Genomic DNA, 22,354 nt, shown 5'->3' on the forward strand with positions numbered 1-22,354 from the left:
ACAAGCCATGACAGCTATGTTCTACTTTCTCTGTCAGAGGCAATTTGCCTCCGAATGACAGCTGCTGGGAATCACCATTGGGTAGAGGGACTGTTGAACTCTGGCCCTGCTTACAGGCATCTCATAAGCATGTGGTTGGTCACTATGCGAACAGGTGGGCTCTTATGTGGAGGGCAGGACTCGAACCATTGACTTCAATTCACAAGAAAGGAGATTCCAGCTAAACATCAGGAAGAACTTCCTGACAGCAAGAGCTGTTCAACAGTGGAACGGTCTCCCTCGGGAGGGGGTGGACTCTCCTTCCTTGGAGGTTTTTAAGCAGAGATTGGATGGCCATCTGTCACGGGCACTTTAGTTGAGATTCCTGCATTGCAGGGGGCTGGACTAGATGACCCTTGGGTTCCCTTCCAACTTTACAATTCTACGATTCTGATCTTACTAGGGTGTGTATATACAAATTAATCAGCACAGTCCCTTGGGACAAGTGGCTATGGGGACTTTCACACTGAGCTTCTGAACTACTTCTGAAAATGTACTACTCCACCACCACTGGGTTAAGGGCAGCCGAAGGCAAAGGCTGGTCTCACATCTTCATATAAATTCTTTAAGAAAGTCCATAGGTTGCCTTCCGATGGAGGTACAGTGAGGGAGCTAGAATCACGGAATTGTACACAAGGGTCATCTAGTCCAACCCCCTGTGGTATAGGAATCTTTTGCCCAATGTGGGGCTCGAACCCACAACCCTGAGATTAAGAGTCTCGTGCTCTACCAACTGAGCTATGGCAAACAAAACAGATCTGGCTCCCTATTATTTACGTGTATTAAAACACAGACACTTTGTCACTTGCAAAAGGATGCTGAACCAGGCGCGGTGATGTGGGGGAGGGGGGGGAGACGAGGGACAAAAACACAATTAAAAATCAATGCAATTAAAAGCCAGCTTAAAACATTAAATGAGAACAGAGCAGAACCTTGAGCGGGAGGAAGGCAGGGGCTCAATCAATACCAGATCAATCAATCTGGGGGAGCAATTAATACTGGAAGCACATCACATATGGCCACAGCCTAGCGGGAAGTTCTCCTGCATAAGCTCCATTGAAATGACTGGGAGCTGTGGTATGAGGGCTAACCTGGGAGATGGATCGGGACCCTCTGTTCAGAAGTGGGAGGCAGAAAGCAGTGCTCAGATTTTCCCTCGCAGATCCCAGGCGCTGCATAAAGTCACCCTGGGATTCAAGATGGGCAGGATGCAACCGGGATACATCATTTTAAAAATAAAAGACTGGATGTGGCAGATCTGAAGCCTGCTTGTGAGTCATACAGTCTGCCCCAAGGGCTCTTGTCTTTAACCTCACACCCAGAGCAGCTTTGCACATTTTTAAAAGGTACCTCCCCCCCCCCCTTTCCTTCTTTTATCTTTGTTTTTATCGAAAGGTTTTCATGGAGACAAAGGTACATAGAACATCTCTGTTTTCAGGTCAGCTGCTTTGAACCTTCCGAAACCAAGGACACAGCCTTGCCCTTGAAAACAGCTTCTGGAGTCTGCCCCTGACTCAAATTAGGAAGTTCTCTTTCCTCCTTGCCAAGCATCACCTTGCAACAACACGGCCCCCAAACCCCCTGCTTTCACATCCTAAAAGCAAGCTCCGGCCACAAGACCCTAGGGCCATCATCACACACACGCATACATACACCCGCACCCTCCTCGCTCTTGACCTACCTCCTGAAGCTGTTCTTTCCAGGATGCTGGCCTAAACTGGGCAGGGCAGAGTCTTCTCTAGGATGCTGTTGCCAACTTTGGAGCTCTGCGCTGAGTTTCTAAGTTTGCCAGGCAGGCAGGCAAAGGGTTAAGGCAGGGCTCGTCGGCTCCAGTGGTGGCACCTGTCAGTGGGAGGGAGCTAGTGGAGAGAGGGAGAGAGAAAAAGAGCGAGGGACTGGAGTGAGTTTTGCCAGAGTCTCCGGCAAAGCAGGGAGCAAGACGGGAGGCAGCCCCATGGAGGTCTCCAGCAGCTGCAGAGGTTGAGAGAGAGGGGGGGCTGCCACCGGCTCCTGCTTCCTTTTCTCTTTTGCCCATCCATGCCTGGCTGGAAAGAGGCGGCCAGATGGAACCTGGAAAGGGGGGGTCCTAGGAAGACAGAGGCCAGATTATAAGCAGCAGCAGCAGCAGCAGCAAGGAAGCACAACAAGATTTAGCCAGATATCGATAAGAGGAGGGGAAAGGAGGAGGAGGAGAGGCTGAAAAGAAGATGCAGCTGACACGGTGCTGTTTCATATTCCTCATCCAAGGGAGTATCTATCTGCTGGTGAGTGAGCAACGGGCAAGGGAAGGAGGTGAGGTTGCGGGGCGGGGTGGGGGGAGAGAGAATAAGGATAGTGCCATGCCCTTGGCGGTGCCTGAGAGCAAAGGGGGCGGCTTGTGCAAAAGCGACGCTTGAAATTAGTATGTTCCAGCAGTTTTGCGGTCTGCTGCTTCCGCGTAGCACTTCTTAGCATGCACTGTGGCTTTGCCTGGGCTTAACAATTGTCCTCGCATCAACTTTGCCAGGCAGGGTCGGGGCACAGGAGATTTGGGGAGGGGGGTCGAAAGGGCATCTAGTCAAACCCCATAAGGCAGGACTATCCATCCAGATCTGCCTATCAATTAAAGGTTGCCATTTTCCTTTTCTTTAAGGTCCTGATCTAGGGTTGTAAACAGGTGCCTGGTTAAGAAAAGCGTCACCTGCTGAATCTCTTCCTTAATTGCTTGTCTGTTTGAATCTCTCATCGCTTGTTGGTTTAAATTGGTTAAGCACCCCGGAGGAGAGTTCTCTGGGCAACGTGCAATAAAAGTTCAAAATGAGTTATTTTAAAAAAAATGACAAGGAATGCAGTAAAAAAAATAAATACCGCAATAAAACACAAAACAGCGTTTAAAGATAAGAAATAAATCCTAACAACTCCATTTGCGCGCACCTAGTCATTCAGAAAGCTTGCACAGTCTTACAAAGCTATCTGATCACTTTTTGTCTCATTCTGGGGTCAGATTCTGCTCAGTAATAGCTTTGTGGCTTTATGTCAGGCTGTAGTTAAATGCACTGCAGGGAGGAGAGAAACGGAGAGAGAGAGAGACAGAAGACAATTTGGCTACCCCTGAAACAAACAGATACACCTTGAAGAGGCAAACAGGTTGCACACCCAAATAAATAAGCAATTCTAGCTGGCTCAAGTAGGCGAGCCAGGCTGCAAGTAAGGAAACCACACATGACAGGGGGAGAAGGCTATGTCATATATTCATTCGCAGGCAACCTGGTCCTGGGGAGAGAAGTGCTAGCAGTGGCAAGCTATATCAGATCCTAATTACAAACAAAATCCATCCTGCAAGTTTCCCCAAAGGAAACTGGAAGGCCACCAAACAAACTAGCTCTACTTATGGCAATCCCTTATGGGGCGAGGAAGGCAGAACTCAGGGGAGTGAAGATTCCTCCCAAATCCAATGGGGACACAAAGGGAGGCAGCTGAAGAGAAAATAATAAGAGATGGTTGAGGTCACCCAAGTGAGCTTTCTGACGATGGAAGGATCTGAACACAGGTCCAGAGTCTGTGCCGAACCTGATCGACTCTGGGCTGGTAGCAAATGATCATTCCCCCGCGCCCGCAATATGGGCAGGTTCCCCACTGACCCCTGTTTAAAACGGTTGCCAAAACTTACGAAAACTAATTAGCAAATCAGGCCTCGGAAACGGCATGGGTTTTAAAAAACGATGCAGCAGGCTTAAGAAGATTTTTTTTTCTGGTCACGCTATCCCAATGCATGTCTGCAAGGTTCTGGTTGTTGTTATTGTTGTTTAATCCTTTGCCCGGGGCTGTGGAGCTGTGTGTTCAAGAGGAGCTACTCACCCTTTGGTTGGCAGGAAGGGTCTAAGAGAAAACCTCTGCTTGGGTGCCCAAAAGGTGATTTCTTATATCATTGTTACCATGCCCTGCAAAAAAACAAAAATAACCTCCCCCCCCCCCCCCGATTCTGAGATTTATGCAAGTAGCATTTATATTTAAGAACCTGGCAGGGTGGATTGGCATAGAAGGGTGAATAACAATTGGTTTCCAGCGGGGGAGCGGGGAGCGGCAAAAATAGACACACCCTCCATTTAATCTCTGAGCCCATTGAAAAACAGAAGTTTATCTCACTGGAATAGTGGGTGGCCACATGTAGCAAACCTCATCTCCTGGACAAGATACCAGGAACTCTTTCCATTGCTCTTTGGGGTACTCAAAGCTCCTACCAGCTCCCCCGACTAGTCATTTTGTTGTTCTCTGCACAGAGGGGAGGGGGGGAAACCCCACACATTTCGTGTCCACAGGGAAACAAGTCCAGAGTTTTCTTTGGCAGCAGAGTGCCCTTAATCCCTGCCGAATTGGCACAGACGCATCTTCCTCCAAATACTGTGGGCATGGGGGCTGGCAGCTGCTGGGCTGAACCGGGTTGCCTTGTCTAGAAGGATGCTGTGGTTGCTCCTCGCCTGGTTTCTTCGCCATCCAGCCACCCCACCCCTCGTAATGCATTTTCCTTCCTCTCTTAAAAATAAAAAATAAAATGGTTACGCCCTATGCCAGTCAACAGGGCACTTAAAAATCCATATGCTTGTCAAGATATCGAATTAGGACGGTTCTGTGGTCCTCTCCTCCCTACTTAAAAAGGCGGTTGTGTTTGTTTGTGTTAATTACAGAAATCAGAGTCGGCAGGCACCAGGGGTAGGTTGCCTATTATGGTGAAGCAGAGGTTGGAAAGCTTTGGCCCTCCAGCTGAGTTACAGCTCCCAGCCTCCCATCAGCCCCGGCAAGCGTAGCCAATGGCCAAGGATGTTGAGAGTTATAGTTCAGCAACAGCCAAAGGCCTTATAGGCTTCCCCATCCCTACAATAAACATACAAAGCTGGCAGGCGGTTGGTATATTCAGTCAAGTATCATCTGCTCTGACTAGCTCAGCGGGTGATGTGTTTCCTTTTCCTTGGGGAGGAAGAAGAAGAAGAAGAGTTTGGATTTGATATCCCGCTTTTCACTACCCGAAGGAGTCTCAAAGCGGCTAACATTCTCCTTTCCCTTCCTCCCCCACAACAAACACTCTGTGAGGTGAGTGGGGCTGAGAGACTTCAGAGAAGTGTGACTAGCCCAAGGTCACCCAGCAGCTGCATGTGGAGGAGCGGAGACGCGAAACCGGTTCCCCAGATTACGAGTCTACCGCTCTTAACCACTACACCACACTGGCTCTCTGGAATTGTGGTGATCCAAAATTCAACTCCCATCGCTCTCGATCATTGGCCATGGTGCCGGGGGCTGATGGGAGCTGTAGTCCAGCCATATCGGGGAGGGCCACTGGTTCCTCCCACTCCCTGTCCTGTACACCTTACTTGCCTCATATTGAACCTTAATCCAATTAGCAAAGTACCGTCTCTACCAACTAGCATTCGCTCTCCGGAATTTCAGATGGGAGACATTCCCAGCCCAGTACCCTCCAGCATTCCTCAGATGAAAATAGGGACATATACGACATGATGAATAAACTGTATTAGTTGATAAAGAGAGATTAATTCTACAGTGGTACCTCAGGTTACAAACACTTGGGGTTACAGACTCTGCTAACCCAGAAGTAGTACCTCAGGTTAAGAACTTTACCTCAGGATGAGAACAGAAATCGCGCGGCGGCAGTGGGAGGCCCCATTAGCTAAAGTGGTACCTCAGGTTAAGAACGGTTTCAGGTTAAGAACGGACCTCCGGAACGAATTAAGTACGTAACCTGAGGTACCACTGTATTTGATCAATTGGGAAATGGTTAAATAAAAGTCTAAGCAGGAATTGAACATGCACAGTCAACAGAAAGAGAGAATGGATGGGAAAGTATTAGAAATTAAGCAAATGTACTTTATTGTGAGCAGTAAAGGAGGGAGGGGAAAGAAGCGTCTTGAAAGGGTGTGTGTGGAAAGTCCATTTTAAAATATGTGTTAAATTTGAATTGATTTGATGTTAATCTGTTAAAAATTGGGAAATTAATAAAAATTAATAGGCAAAATAATAGAAAATAGGGACATGTTCTACATTAGTGTGCCCACTCCCTTGCATCTCCCCACTCTGAGGCTGGGGCAGGGATGCAGATGCAGCAGCTGAAGGAAGGAAGGAAGCCGGAGTCAAGTGATCAGCAATCCCTTGGTGCCCCTCACAGCCATGGTGGCGGCCTTGCAGACAGGCCCTGCCCCCTTTCCTCTCCCACCCGCCACTTTCTTGATGGAAGAACGACCGACTGAGTAGTGGGGAAACAGTAGGAAACTTTCTTCAGGGCATTCCAGTGACCCGGATCTTGTTTTTTTCATAAAAACAGGAAGTGACGCCATATTGAGTGTGGCGGGATGGGGGCGGGGAGCAGGGAGCATAGATCTAAGAGACGTGTTAGAAGGATGCACAGATCTGAACTTCCAGTATCACGTTGAAACGTTGGACTGAAGGGAAGGCCCCTTGGGAATTTGGGGCTCCGTGTGAAAAAGTGAGAAGCAGGGTTTTCGTGGCGACATATTCGGGGAAGTTAGAGGGCGTGCAGCCTTGCCTGGAGATACTAGGGGCTGGACCCCAGGGCTTTCTGCATGCCCCCTTCCCTGATTCAGAAATATCCATGTAATAAGAGCTCCGGCTCCCGGTTTGGATTTGATATCCCGCTTTTCACTACCACAACAAACTCTCTGTGGGGTGAGTGGGGCTGAGAGACTTCAGAGAAGTGTGACTAGCCCAAGGTCACCCAGCAGCTGCATGTGGAGGAGTGGAGACACGAACCTGGTTCCCCAGATTACGAGTCCACCACTCTTAACCACTACACCACACTGGCTCTCGGTTTATATAGAGCCCTCTTACTTTCCCAGATCTTGGGGCGAGGCCCTATGCTTGGTGCCCTCTCTCATACAGGTGCAGTGAGTTACCACATAAAGGAGAAACAGGGGGGGAAATTCCTTCCAGTAGCACCTTAGAGACTAAGTTTGTTATTGATGTGAGCTTTCGTGTGCATGCACACTTCTTCAGATACATAAAGGAGGATATTTATAGGAGAGGAGAGTCAGTCCTTTGCCCTGGAATTCTCCCATCTTTGCCAGCTTCTAGAATCTAGAATCAGTTGGGAGGGATCTTGGAGGTGATTGAGGCACAACCCACCCTGATCAATGGTGGATCTACAACACAGGATCCCTGATAGGATGACCGCCTAGCCTCTGCTTAAATACTCTTGGTGAAGAAGAACCTGACACCTCCTGCTCCACCGTCAAACAACTCTTGCAACTAGGAAGCCTGACACTCCATGCCATGCAAAGAATCCTGGGAATTGTAGTTTCCCCCTCACAGGGCTCCAAATTCCCAGGAACCTTCACAAACTACATTTCCCAGGGTTCTTTGGGGAAGTAAAGGTAAAAGGTAAAGGGACCCCTGACCATTTAGGCCCAGTCGTGTCTGACTCTGGGCTCATCTCGCTTTATTGGCCGAGGGAGCCAGCATGACTAAGCCACTTCTGGCAAACCAGAGCAGCGCACAGAAACGCTGTTTACCTTCCCACTGGAGCGGTACCTATTTATCTACCTGCATTTTGACGTGCTTTTGAACTGCTAGGTGGGCAGGAGCTGGGACCGAGCAATGGGAGCTCACCCCGTTGCAGGGATTCAAACCACTGACCTTCTGATCAGCAAGCCCTAGGCTCTGTGGTTTAACCCACAGTGCCACCCGCGTCCCTCCTTTGGGGAAGTAATGTGCTTTAAATATGTGTCAAACATCCTTCAAATTTATGGTGTGCGTCTGCCCAATGTTTAGTTGAAATCTGCTTACCTGAAAGGTGATCTAATTCCAGAAGTTGTTATCATTTAATCTGGCGCTTACAATTCCGTATTCTGGTTCATCTAAACAGACAAAAAGAAGCATGAAGGAAGTGACTTCAAAGCAATCCATTGCAATCTTTAGAAAGGTAAAGGTATAGGACCCCTGGACATTTACGTCCAGTGAAGGGCGACTATGGGGTTGCAGTGCTCATCTTGCTTTCAGACCGAGGGAGCCGGCGTTTGTCCACTGACAGCTTTCCAGGTCATGTGGCCAGCATGACTAAACCGCTTCTGGCACAACGGGACACCGTGACGGAAACACCGTTTGCCTTTACCTTTATTACAATCTACTGCGGCCTAACAGAATGGCCCCTCTGGAAGTTGTCACACACACACACATGAATTCGTAAATCTGTCTGTGCTTGGCTACCCAGAGCTCAAATACATGACCTTTCAAACACATGCATTGGGAGAGTATCCCAAACTTGGCAAAGAGAGAAAGAGAATAGACCTGAAATACAGGACTAAACTGTATCAATGCAGGACGCAGCATTTTACACTGAAATATAGGACAGGTGGCAGCCATGCCCTCAGTTGTTGTTCGTGAGTCACTTAGAGAATATTTTGCTGTGAGCAATTAATACGTGAAATAAATGTGCGCAGCTTGAACAGAGAAAAACCAGTGGGGGGGGCTGGTCAGAGTGTCGGACTAGGGCCTGGGAGAGCAGTTTCCAACTTTGCCATGAAGCTCACCGGGTGACCTTGAGCCACTCCCTATCTCTCAGCTGGGTAAGACACCTCACATGGTTAAAATGGGCTGGTGGGCTTTCCACATCTGTCTAGGGAAGCCACCATCAGAGCCAACTCCTAGAGCCAAGGTCCCTTTGCAATTGATTCTACAGGGCGGGGCTTATACTTGCCCCGCCTCCAAACTGTTATTCAAGTTGGCACCCCTGGTGGCCACTGTGAGAACAGGATGCTGGAGTAGATGGGCCACTGGCCTGATCCATTTGGGCTCTTCTTTATGTTCTGATTGATTGATTGATTTTCCCTGCATGCAGCTTTTCCACAACGAGCTGCGCCCAAAGCGGTGTGCGGCAAGCATTCAAAACATCTAGAGAGCAGTGGAAATACAAATATACAAAAAAATACAAAACGGTTCAGCCGATTCAAAGTAACAAAAACCAGCAATTCAGCATAAATTCAATATTAGGGGGAAAATAAAACCAATACAATAAATTTGTCAAACAATAAAGTTTCTGATCCTGGTCTTCCTGCAGTCCAAGGAACCTGGCTTAAATGCAGTTCGAGGAGGGGATGTAGATGACATATTACAGCCTCCCAGAGGTGGCTGACACAGCACCAAAAGACTAATGTCAGGGAGAGCAATGATGGCAGCTCTCTTTCCCAGCCTCCTGGAAGTGCCAACTGTTGGTGCAGGTCTTATGGCACTTTGTTGTTGTTTAGTCATTTAGTAGTGTTCGACTCTTCATGACCCCATGGACTAGAGCACGCCAGGCACTCCTGTCTTCCACTGCCTCCCGCAGTTTGGTCAGACTCATGTTGGTAGCTTCGAGAACACTGTCCAACCATCTCGTCCTCTGTCGTCCCCTTCTCCTTGTGCCCTCCATCTTTCCCAACATCAGGGTCTTTCCCAGGGAGTCTTCTCTTCTCGTGAGGTGGCCAAAGTATTGGAGCCTCAGCTTCAGGATCTGTCCTTCCAGTGAGCACTCAGGGCTGATTTCCTTCAGAATGGATAGGTTTGATCTTCTTGCAGTCCACGGGACTCTCAAGAGTCTCCTCCAGCACCATAATTCAAAGCATCAATTATTCGGTGATCAGCCTTCTTTATGGTCCAGCTCTCATTTCCATACATCACTACTTATTAGGTGGAATATCCATGGCACCTTGAGATCCTTGCAGCAAAGGTGGGGTATAAATTTAAGAATGAATGGATGGAATGGAATGGAATTGAAAGTAAGCACAATTCAGCAGCAGAGCACCTTCTTTATCTTAAGGGCTCAGGTTCAATCTGCAGCATCTCCAGTTAAATTGATGAGCTGGCAAGGTAACGGGAAATAAACTTCTCCCTGGGTCCTTACCAACCTGCTGCCAACCCCAGTCAGGACAGACATTATAGGGCTGGATGGTCAAATACACCAACCCTGGTACAAGGCAGCATCCTAGTATGGCATTAAGATAAAATATATCCCAATTGGGAGATGTTAGAGGGCAGCTGGCCATGGGGCACATTTCGCATAACTTTACAATATATCAGTTCTGGAACAAAACCTCTCGCATGAGACTATTTGAATATTTGCAATGTTTTACGTTTTCTTTTCCCTATATATATATTTTTACTCTGTTAAAAGAAAACCAGGCAGGTGCTCCCCCCATGCAGAAAATCGAAGACATTTGCACCAGAGGGGGTGGAGATATAGAAGAGGAATCTGAATCGGTGCAATGAGCCTTTTAAAAGTGTTGGTGTTAGAGCAGTGTTTTTCAACCACTGTTCCGTGGCACACTAGTGTGCCGCGAGATGTTGCCTGGTGTGCCGTGGGAAAAATTGAAAAATTACTTTATATATAGTCAATATAGGGACAGAGTTAATTTTTTTAACATTTTCTAATGGTGGTGTGCCTCGTGATTTTTTTCATGAAACAAGTGTGCCTTTGCCCAAAAAAGGTTGAAAAACACTGTGTTAGAGAGTGTGTGTGTGTGTGTGTGTGTGTGTGTGTCCGTGTCCTATTTGAGTTCCGTTCCAGGCAGGCAAATGTCTTCAGATGTATACAGTACAGTAAATGTCAAATGGGAAGGGTATGCCATCTCTGTTTTAAACATCGATGTTAAAAAGACTTTGAAAAGCCAACTGGGAAGTGTCAGAACCCTCTTGATGAGTATTGATCCTTTTCTTTCATCCTCTTTCTAAACTGGTCATCTTTTCCTGGTTTAGACGATGATGGTGATGAAATTTGGTCCCTTACCAAGGGCACTGGCTTGTCCTTGAGACTTACCAGTAAATAGCAGTAAATTTCCTAACGGCTCAGCCCTTATCGTGCAAACAGCTGCACACAGAAGCAACATGTGGAGACACTGCAGCCACCAATCGGGAGAAATTGCATACTGTGTACGGCTCATACACAGGAAGGCTCTGTTCCGACTACAGTATAGGATCGAGTCACAGAAGTTACACGCTGAGGCTGCAGCGAGGGTATGTTCATGCTCTTTCCTCTGTGTGTTGCTTCTATGCACATTTGCAACGAGACAAACCTGTCTAGTGGCTTCTCAAAAACAACCAAAAATCCCAGGACCAGTAAATGTCAACATTTACCATAAGAAATAAACTCAATGTTACTACATATGGAGAGCCAATGTGGTATAGTGGTTAGAGTGTCAGATCAAGACCTGGGAGAGCAGAGTTCAAATCCCCACTCAGCCATGAAGCTCACTGGGTGATCTCAGGCCAGTCACTGCCTCTTTGGCCCAACCTACCTCACAGGGTAGAAGAGTTTGGATTTGATATCCCGCTTTATCACTACCCAAAGGAGTCTCAAAGCGGCTAACATCCTCCTTTCCCTTCCTCCCCCACAACAAACACTCTGTGAGGTGAGTGGGGCTGAGAGACTTCAGAGAAGTGTGACTAGCCCAAGGTCACCCAGCAGCTGCATGTGGAGGAGAGGGGAAGCAAACCCGGTTCACCAGATTACGAGTCTACCGCTCTTAACCACTACACCATATATACAGAGCTTGATTTCTGAATTTAGGCTTCTTGCACATAACACATTTATAGCCCATCTTCCCCATGAGTATTCTGGGAACTGCAATTTGTGGAAGGTGCTGGGAATTGTACTTCTGTGGGGGGTAAACTACAGTTCCTGGGAATCTTTTTTTTTAAGGGGGTGCTTTGAATGTGATTTATGAGCATGGTTTATTTGCAGCCCTGGAGAAAGGGAGGTTTGGGGCTCCAGGCAGTCTACCAACCTTGCTTTCTTGTGCAGAAACTCCCTACAATAATACTTAGCACTGTATAGCAATTTCTGGTACAGTCGTACCTTGGTTTTCAAACAGCTTAGTTCTCAAACATTTTGGCTCCCGAATGCCACAAGCCTGGAATTGACTATTCTGGTTTGTGAACTATTTTTGGAAGCCGAACGTCCGGCAGGGCTTCCGCGGCTTCTGATTGGTTGCAGGAGCTTCCTGCAGCCAATCAGAAGCCGTGCTTTGGTTCTGGAACAGTTTCTGTTCGACTTGCAAGGTACAATTGTATTCTAATTGTAATCTTACAGCATCCATGCTAGCAGGGTGGGTGGGGTGGAGAATCTGTAGCCCTCCAGATGGTATTGGTCTTCCCTTCGCCCAATAAATGTGGTCCAAAGTCAGGAATGGTGAGGTATGTCTCTGCTATAAGGTAAGACTGTATTATCCCCCCCCCCCAAGTTGCAGACGGTAGGACTGAGACTGGGAGGGAAAGAGGGGAGATTGCAGAAGACAGCTCTGATGAGTTCATGGAAAAGGCAAGATTTGAACCAGGAGCTTCCAGATTCCCAGCTCAATCTCTTAGCCACTACACCAGCACTTGGGGGGTGGGAGGGTATGTCCCTGAAACCGAACCTGGTGGGGGAATAGACACTGAGACTAAGAGGTTCTTCCTGCTAGACTTACTGCAAGAGCAAAACACCAGAGACTGCAATGCCTTTTCCAGCTCAACGGATTAAGCAAATACAGTGCAGTGACTAAGTTAAATACTCTCTACACTCAGGTGCATTTTGTAAAATCCCAGAAGGAGCTAAATGCGCTTATTTCTCAGTGCATATGGAACTGAACTTCCAGGTTTCTAAAGATCCCATGATTTCGTTCTATTTTGTTCGATTATGGGAATGGATGAATCTATCCATTTTGGTTTCTTTCAGTTTCTCGTCATTCCATGCTTAAATGCAGTTCATATTTCTGCCACAATTTGTTTGACAAAACCTCATGATAATTTATAACCATACTACTGTTGTGATATTATGACATGACGAGCTGCGAACGCTGCAGCAAGGTCACAAGACTCAAGAGTCATGTTTCCTCTCTGTGGGAATTACACTGGGCATACCAGCTCCCACACATGTGATGTCATTGTATTTTACTATTGTACTTTCTTCTTTCTGTTTTGCATCAGGAGATGCAAGACGCATTAAGACACAGCTCTGAATTATGAGCTGCTACGCAGAGACATTCTGCTCTAATTCTACAATAAAGTAGATCTTAGCCAAATGGCTTGTGTATGTTGTTTTCAAGCTGGGAACAACTGCATATTACATTGTGCCCCTGGACTCTAGGAGCCAGAGGGCACGGAAGCTTCGTCCGTCTTGGGGGTCAGTCTCTCAACTTGCCCCCGCGGGAAGTTTTCATAACATTGGTAGCAGAGGATGGTTTCCGAAGACATCGGACCTCTGATGACTTCTGCCTGATGTTTATCTGCCGGCAAAGAAAGCAGCCTTAAACTGTGTGCTTCGTTCCGGGGGAGTTATTTCGTGCTGAAGACGGCCGTTTCCCGCTGTGAGAAGAAGACGCGTTAATTGGACTGTGAGTAGTACCGGACTGATTTACGAGGCAATAAACCTCAGAAGGCTAGGTTTGTTTGCTTAAATTGCTTTCTGAAGACAGAGAGTGAAAAGCCTGCTTTTTCGCCAATATGGCAAAGGATAGCAAGCAGAGCAGCAGCTCCCTTTGTCCACTTCTCACTGATGAAAATTATCAGACATGGCGTATTAAAATGGAAGCTGTGCTTACCAGGCAGAATTTGCTTGATGTGGTCACTAATGCCCCTCCACTGCTCCCTGGCCCTCGATGGCTGAACAGGGATAATCAGGCGAAGGCGACCATTGTTTTGCATCTTGACCAATCTCAGTTAATACACGTCAGAGATTTGGTCCACGCTAATGATTATTGGGTTGTTTTGCAAAATGAACATTTAAGGATTGCGGCAGGAAGTTCCATGCTGCATTTCCAACGTCTCACCAACCTAAGGTTAAAGGAGGGAGACAATTTGCGTTCGCATCTTAACCATATGAAAGAATTGCGAAGTGAACTCGCACAACGCAACGTGCAATTAAACGAAGATGTATTTTGTTTCATGGTTTTGAATAGCCTCCATGCCGGTTATAGTGCTATTGCATCACAGCTAGGTGCCCAGGATGCTCAAAACTTAACCGTTGCCAGAGTCTTCTCAACTTTGCTAAATGAGCAAGATCGTTGTGCTGCTCAAAATGAGGCTAATGGAAGGGGGAGTGAAGCAAGAGCGTCCTCAACCCCACCTAGTGGTCCAACTGAGCATGTGCAAGCTCTTAAAGTCATACGCTGCACAAACTGTGGAATGAGAGGACACAGTTTCCAGACCTGCAGAAAGCCCAAGAAAGGATCTAACCAACAAGCAGGTGGATCTACAGGCAAGGCGCAAGCCAAAGTCTACAAAGGGCGCACATTTGCATTGCTTACACAAGGCGTGCAGGAGCAGGATGACATTGACATTGACCTGGCTTTTGTTATTGACTCAGCTGCCAGTCACCACATGACCGCAAACAAGCGTTTATTTAAGACTTTTAAGAAGCAAGAATCCACCGTGTCGCAGGTGAGTGGAACACACCTGAAATCGACTGGAGTTGGAACTGTTTATCTTCAAAGTCTCCAGCTGTCTATCAGCAACGTGCTATATGTCCCAGAAATTGCCTACAACCTGCTAAGTGCATCGCAGCTTACCGAGAAGGACTGCGAGCTCAGGCTGCGCAAAGGACTTTGCACAATTTTTAAAGATGGATAAGTTATCCTTACAGCTCAGAAGAACAAAGATGGACTGTTTTTACTGTCTTTTGATTCAAATGACTGTTGTTATGATGTTGTTGACTCTTATTTTGCAGGTGCTGCTAAGTCCAAGGAGACTACCAAACAGCCACGCAGAGAAAAGGTCACAAGATGTTTCCAGCAGGTCTCTGCTGATGTAATAGGACTTCTGCCAAAATCTAGAGGCGGAGCTACCTGTTATTTATTGCTGTGTGATCAATTCTCTAAATTCTCATGGATTTACACTATGAAAAGTCCGCAGCAAGTCTTGGCCAAGTTCACTGAATTTTGTGCTAAGATAGATTTCATGCATGATGGAAAAATTGAATGTTTGTATACTAATCAATTACCAGTGTTTGATTCACAGGAGTTCAAGGACTTTCTAAGTCAACATTGCATTCGGCACAAAGTTGCTGTCAGCCAATCATCATGGAACAAAGATTTGTGTGTTAAAATTAACACAATACTACGTGAGGGTATGCAGGCGCAATTGCTAAGTGCAAAGCTGTCTGACCAGAATTGGGCTGAAAGCCTATCTGCCTTCACATATGCTTGGGTCAGGAGTGTTCCAAAAGGAATGGAATGCTCACCTTATGAGATACTGTTTAACAGAAAACCTTCTGTTAAGCATCTTAAGGTTTTTGGTTCTCAAATGTGGGTGGAATCACTTGAAGGTGCAACCATCCAAGGCATTTTTATGGGCTATGAGAAAGGTCAATACAGAATTCTATTGCCTTCCTCAAACACAGTAATTCTTACTCAGGAGGTAGAACCTACTGTAAAGCCGGAGACAAAGATTCTCCAAAGCTTTCCCATTGATGTCAATACATATGAGGACACTGACACCAGCAGTAGCAGTGCAAGCTCAACCACGGCTAGTTCCGACACAGGTGAAACTGTCATTGAGAGAACTCATGCTATGACCAGGCCATCTACAGATGATGATGTGCTAGAATCTTTAGAGCCACTGTTTACAATTGGTAAAGTTTCTCCAAAAAGTCCTGTTCAGGAGAAACTCAGCAAAGAAGATCTACATCTTGTGCGTAGATCTGAGAGAGTAACAAAGGGTCAGGCGCCCAAACGCTACTCCAAAGAGTTTGCAATCTCAGCTGTTGCAAATGTAGCTGTAGTTTGCACTCAAGACAGAGACACTCAGGCTCACTTCACAGGTGTGAAAAAGCCACCACAACAGGTTGCAAAGTTCAACACTGTTTCTGCCAACACACACAGAGCAAGTGCTCTGGTCCCCTGGAGAGTTGGTTATCAAAGGCTTCAACTGGTAGAACCAGTCTCAGAGAGTTCCAAGGGTGGAACAAAGACATCAGATTCATACTGTGTATATGATAACTGTTTGTTTACTTCTGTTAATAATGCCTTAACTTTCGCCGCTCTCACATTGTCTAATATCGGGGGAGGATGTTGTGATATTATGACATGACGAGCTGCGAACGCTGCAGCAAGGTCACAAGACTCAAGAGTCATGTTTCCTCTCTGTGGGAATTACACTGGGCATACCAGCTCCCACACATGTGATGTCATTGTATTTTACTATTGTACTTTCTTCTTTCTGTTTTGCATCAGGAGATGCAAGACGCATTAAGACACAGCTCTGAATTATGAGCTGCTACGCAGAGACATTCTGCTCTAATTCTACAATAAAGTAGATCTTAGCCAAATGGCTTGTGTATGTTGTTTTCAAGCTGGGAACAACTGCATATTACATTGTGCCCCTGGACTCTAGGAGCCAGAGGGCACGGAAGCTTCGTCCGTCTTGGGGGTCAGTCTCTCAACTTGCCCCCGCGGGAAGTTTTCATAACAACTACTGCATCCCCCCCCCCCCGAGATGCACCTAATTTTGCAAGCAATTTAATATAATACATTTTTGGAAATTGTTTTCATGAATATTACAAACTTCTATGTACACTTTTCTTTAACTGTATGCATTATGTACACATTCCTTCGCTGGGGAACCGCATTGCAAAATTCAGAGAAGTTGGAAATTGAAAGGGTTGCTGTTTCGATTAATGTATTGGTTTGAGCATGTGAATTAGGCAGTTTCTCATTAAAACGCAAACAAAATTAAACATTTCCCTTAGCCCTAGTATTGCTCCTGAATTGGCTGATTCTAGTAATAAAATAATAAAAATGATCATATGGAAACAGAATCATAGACAGAACCATTTTCCACCAGATTATACAGCAATGGAGGTAGAGGCCATTGAAGATACCTGGGTCTTGCATATCATTTTGGGGTGTGCATGTTGTGGCTGATAAGTGATACTGAACCTGTCCATAGTACACTAATCTCTTTACAAGTTTTAGGGATGAGGGACTGACGCTGAACACACCCTGAGGGAGCTCACATTGAGCCCTATTCAGAAGAGGATTCACAATCACATGCATAACACCCCTTCTTGGGACATACTAAAATGAACAGGAAGGAACGGCCATTGAAACAGAGCGGTTCCTTCAGGGTAGCCTTATTGAATTTCAAAAATAGCCATTGGAACATGTTAAACACAGTGTGGTTGGGTGCTTACATGGAGTGGGGGCTAGGCAATGTTTTGTTTGTTTGTTTGTTTTTAAATCCTGTGGATTTATTTGTGGGTTTGATACCCAAGAGTTTGGATTTGGATTTGATATCCCACTTCATCACTACCCGAAGGAGTCTCAAAGCAGCTAACATTCTCCTTTCCCTTCCTCCCCCACAACAAACACTCTGTGAGGTGAGTGGGGCTGAGAGACTTCAGAGAAGTGTGACTAGCCCAAGGTCACCCAGCAGCTGCATGTGGAGGAGCGGGGACGCGAACCCGGTTCACCAGATTACAAGTCTACCACTCTTAACCACTACACCACACTGGCTCTCCAACCCACCTTGATGCAGTTGGATGGCCATTCAAAATACACCATCCTTTTTGTGAGGAGGGGCTATTTGTGGACAGTTCCTAACAACTAAACCATTAAGGCAGAGCAAGACAGCTGTCTCTGGCAGATAATTTTAGGTAAAGGTAAAGGCACCCCTGACCGTTAGGTCCAGTCGCGGATGACTCTGGGGTTGCGGTGCTCATCTCGCTTTACTGGTCGAGGGACCCAGCGTACAGCTTCCGGGTCATATGGCCAGCATGACTAAGCCGCTTCTGGCGAACCAGAGCAGCACACGGAAACGCCGTTTACCTTCCCGCCGGAGAGGTACCTATTTATCTACTTGCACTTTGATGTGCTTTTGAACTGCTTGGTTGGCAGGAGCTGGGACCGAGCAACGGGAGCTCACCCCGTCGCGGGGATTCGAACCACCGACCTTCCAATCAGCAAGCCCTAGGCTCTGTGGTTTAGACCACAGCGCCACCACGAAAAGGCAGCAAATTGATAGTCGTGACTATCTCCCAAAGATTTATGAGATTTGTATGTTGTTAACGGTGATCAGAGCTGTTAGGAGACCCCCTGTTCCCCTCACAGAGCTACAGTTCACAGAATTCCCTGTGGGGAAAAGGGTTGATTGCTAAGCCACTCTGTAAATTGTTATTTCTGTGAGGGGGACGCGGTGGGGGGGGGGTCTCCGAACAACTCTCGGCCCCCTTAACAAACCACAGCTCCCAGAATTCTTTGGAGCAAGCCATGGCTGTGGCACTGTTTTAAATGTATGGCATGACTGTGGCCACCAGCAGTGGTTTATGACACACGGCACGGCCCATTATTTCTGTCGCTTCGCAGCTTTCAAACCATTCACTAGAGCCGTCAAGCTATTAGAGGTCTTTCAATCAATTAACTGCCTGGCCTTTTACTGATTAATTGAATAAATGTTAGCGCGCCTGTGGCAAAAGCTCAGTGGTGCGCCTGTCTGAGGAAAGAGGCCGTTTCTCTTAACTGTGACAATTCAATAAACAAAAGTCGCGATCCGCCGTCAGAGGGAATGCTTCCTTTCCCTTTCCAACGTGGAGGGTGGGCTGCATCTGACTGCAGTGGTATGTCAAAGCCAAAGGAGAAGCTTGGAAAGATAAAGCGGAGATACATATCCATAGAGAGGAGGATGTAAGCTTTATTTTTTAAAAAAATTAAAGGAAGGTTGCTGCTTATTGTTTCACTAAGCATCTTCCAAGTGTCCTGCTGAGCATCAGCAAAGTGCCATTCAGAGTGGCTGGGGCAACCCAGTCAGATGGGTGGGGTACTATTATTATTATTATTATTAATAATAATAATAATAATAATAATAATAATAATAATAATTTATTATTATTATTACCTGAAAAGAGGCCACAGTTGTCTCATCCTGAAAGACACCAGGGTTCAAACCCCCACTCAGCCATGAAGCTCACCAGGTGACTTTGGGCCGGCCACCACCTCTCAGTCGCAATTAATCTACACAACAACCCTGTGAGGTGGGTTAGTTAGGCTAAACTGTGGTTAACTGAAACAAAATAGAAAATTCTTTCCAGTAGCACCTTAGAGACCAACTGAGTTTGTTCTTGGTATGAGCTTTCGTGTGCATGCACACTTCTTCAGATACGATTATGGTTAACTGGAAGCAGTGTTGGGTAGGGGGAAGGGGAGAGCATACAAGCTTTTAGCAAGACTAGGCTCATTCCTAACACAATAAACCATAGTTTATCCTAATGTCTCTTTCCAAATGCATTCTATGCAGCATTTATGTCAGTCTTCCACCCCCCACCCCCCCATCCAAAGTGCTTATTCTTCTTCCATGTCCTTTAGCTCTCCCTTTTGTATGTTTCTTGAGGCAGGGACCTGACTGCCATACAGTGGTACCTCTGGTTACGTACTTAATTCGTTCCGGAGGTCCGTTCTTAACCTGAAACTGTTCTTAACCTGAGGTACCACTTTAGCTAATGGGACCTCCCGCTGCCTCTGCACCAACAGAGCACAATTTCTGTTCTTATCCTGAAGCAAAGTTCTTAACCTGAAGCGGTATTTCTGGGTTAGCGCAGTATGTCTGAAGCGTATGTAACCTGAAGTGTATGTAACCCGAGGTACCACTGTATATATACTGTATAGCTGCAGGTCCTTCAGCATTCCTGAACTTAGGAGTTTAAACTTGCCGAGTCATTAATATACATGAATTGCTCACAGGCTACAGCCTAAACTTTCACTGTCAGTTGCGCAACATCTTTCTACATGTGTAAAATGGCCATTCAAGAAAATTTCCATATACAGCTGGAAAGCAAAAGCCCACTGCAGCTCAATGAGGCAAATCCTCTAGATCAGGCATCCCCAACCAGCGGCCCTCCAGATGTTTTGGAAGCTAGTTGATGGATTCATTAGAACCATTTGAGTTGAACAATCCAGTCTGGCTGGTCCAGATTGGATTCTTCCTGGTAAATCCCCTTTACTTCCCTCTTAAAAACAATAATGACACAACAGTAATGAATGTTACTTGCATTCAGTTCACAGTATGGTCCTGAAGGCAGGCTTTAGCTTGTAGTTACAGTTATAGAGAAAAGTGTAGGTTCATCCTCTGTGAAGGATGAGCCCATGTGCTGCTGGCTGAGAGCCAGCAGACAGCAAAAGGCACCAGGAGAGTCAAGAGAGTAAAGAGGAAGATGGCTGTGTGACTACTCCCTTTATAGCAGGCATCCCCAACCTTCGGCCCTCCAGATGTTTTGGACTACAATTCCCATCATCCCTGACCACTGGTCCTGTTAGCTAGGGATCACTGGAGTTATAGGCCAAAACATCTGGAGGGCTGAAGGTTGGGGATGCCTGCTTTATAGGGTCTGCCAGCGTCACCCCCACCTACCTGGTCACACGCAGGGGGAGGATGCACCAGACCAGGTGTGACAGGAAGTCCTCCTGCCTGGAGCAACCTTCCCCTGCGTGTCCACTCTGGACAAACAGGAAATGTTGTATTTGACTGATTCTTCAGTGATGTTACATCCCATAGCAACTAGCCAGGCCGCTGCAGCAGATTGTGCTGGTGCCCACAACAGATTTTCAAATAGCCAAAGGTGCCCACGAGCCCATAACGAAAGGCAGGGGAAGTGGTAAGTAAAACAACAACTACCAAAAGAAAAGGCAGTGCTTTGGGAGATCATGATCTCTTCTTGTTCCATACAGGTGATTTGTGGCCAAGACGAGGCAACAGAGGAAGAGGAGGAGGAAAGTGGGAAGTCGCCCAAAGAGCAACCAAGATCCCGGGTACAAAAGAAAAAAGCCCAACTCTCCTTGAAACCTTCTGCAGCCCAATCTCACTTCCAGAACACCAGTCTCCTGGAGTTGGCCTCCAACAACGCACAAGAGTTTTGGGACGTCTTAGAGAGCTTGTCCAAGCACAGCCAGGGTGTGCAACCCCGCAACCGGAGGGACTCGGTTGGCAACCCCGGCCGGCTCAAGAAAATATTTGGCTGGGGTGATTTCTACTCCAATATTAAGACGGTAAAGCTGAACCTCTTGATCACAGGGAAAGTGGTCGACCACGGGAACGGCACAGTCAACGTCTTCTTCCGGCACAACTCCACCGGGCAGGGGAACATCTCCGTCAGTCTGGTGCCCCCAAACAAAGCTGTGGAGTTTGACCTCGAACAGCAGATCTTCATCGAGGCCAAAGAATCCAAGATCTTCAACTGCCGGGTGGAGTACGAGAAAGTGGACAAAGCCAAGAAGACCACCCTGTGCACTTATGACCCCTCCAAAACCTGCTTCCTGAACCACACGCAGAGCCAGGTCTCCTGGGTTTGCTCCAAGCCCTTCAAGGTCATCTGTATCTATATCACCTTCTACAGCATAGACTACAGGCTTGTGCAGAAAGTGTGTCCCGACTACAACTACCACAACAATGTTCCTTATTACCCCTCCGGGTGACCACGTACCTTTCCCATCTCAGAAGCGTCCTGTATCCCAAGTACAGCTTTGATTTGGGGTTGGGCAAGGAAGGAAGGGGGTGGGGCTGCAAGCAGGGAGGAGGACCTCTGCAGCACCAGACACAGTGGCAAGCCCCCAGCATCTGCTGAAAGGCAGGGGAGTTTGGGGGGAGTTTGAGAGTACCCAAGCAAGCATACCATCCTGGAAACACCTTCCCCACCTGCTCACCTGTCCACCAGCTTTCATGCATTCAGGGCTAGCCCAAAACATGCAAGTGCTCCAAGCGGGAAACCCAAGTTGCACTCCTGCCCCAGTCCCTGCTGTTTAACAAGTGGGGCATTTCCTCCCAGCAAGGGATTCTGCTGTGCGAGCCTCAAATGGGGCTTGCGCCGGAGGAAACCGTTCCCTGCTCCCAGAGCAAGGCACAGCCTCTCTGTTCCTCAGCCGATGGGTGTCATGGTCTTGCTGCTGAGCAACAACGTGCAGAGCTTAGGGGAGTGGGAGACCAGCCAACCAGAAGAGCCTCTTAGAGGGGATTTGCCTGGAGGCAGAGTCAACGTCCAAAGTCAGGTCGAGTCCTAGGGTTGGGGGAACAGCAATCCACGTGGTCAGACAGTCCAGGGGTCAGGGAACCCGATGATCAAGTGTGAAGATGAGCAGCAAGGCAGGGCCAGGAACTACAAGTGTTGTTTCCGGCATCTGACTGCTGCTGGAAGCTCTGCTTAAGAAGGCTGAAGCCAGCTGGTTCTCATCAGCACCTTCTTCTGTGTCCTGGAAGGCTGGTCAGCTGCAGATGGAGTCACTCTGCCTTCTCCCCCTTCAGGCTGCCGTTCAGCAGGTGAAGCTGGCTCCTGGCCCATGATACTGGGCAGTGGGAGAACGCCCAGCTCCAGCAAAGGGTAGAC

At 47.2% G+C, this 22,354-nt stretch overlaps 1 protein-coding gene across 1 annotated transcript; it reads left to right on the top strand.

Annotated features, from left to right (window-relative positions):
- Positions 1-2,076: 2,076 nt before the first annotated feature.
- Positions 2,077-22,032, top strand: NXPH3 (neurexophilin 3). The gene is made up of 2 exons (XM_033170974.1): positions 2,077-2,303; positions 20,706-22,032. Exons 1-2 carry the CDS (start codon positions 2,247-2,249, stop codon positions 21,447-21,449), a joined length of 801 nt encoding a protein of 266 aa, XP_033026865.1. The 5' UTR covers positions 2,077-2,246; the 3' UTR covers positions 21,450-22,032.
- Positions 22,033-22,354: the final 322 nt, after the last annotated feature.

The sequence above is a fragment of the Lacerta agilis genome, chromosome 14 (genome assembly GCF_009819535.1).
Source record: "Lacerta agilis isolate rLacAgi1 chromosome 14, rLacAgi1.pri, whole genome shotgun sequence".
Taxonomy (NCBI): domain Eukaryota; kingdom Metazoa; phylum Chordata; class Lepidosauria; order Squamata; family Lacertidae; genus Lacerta; species Lacerta agilis.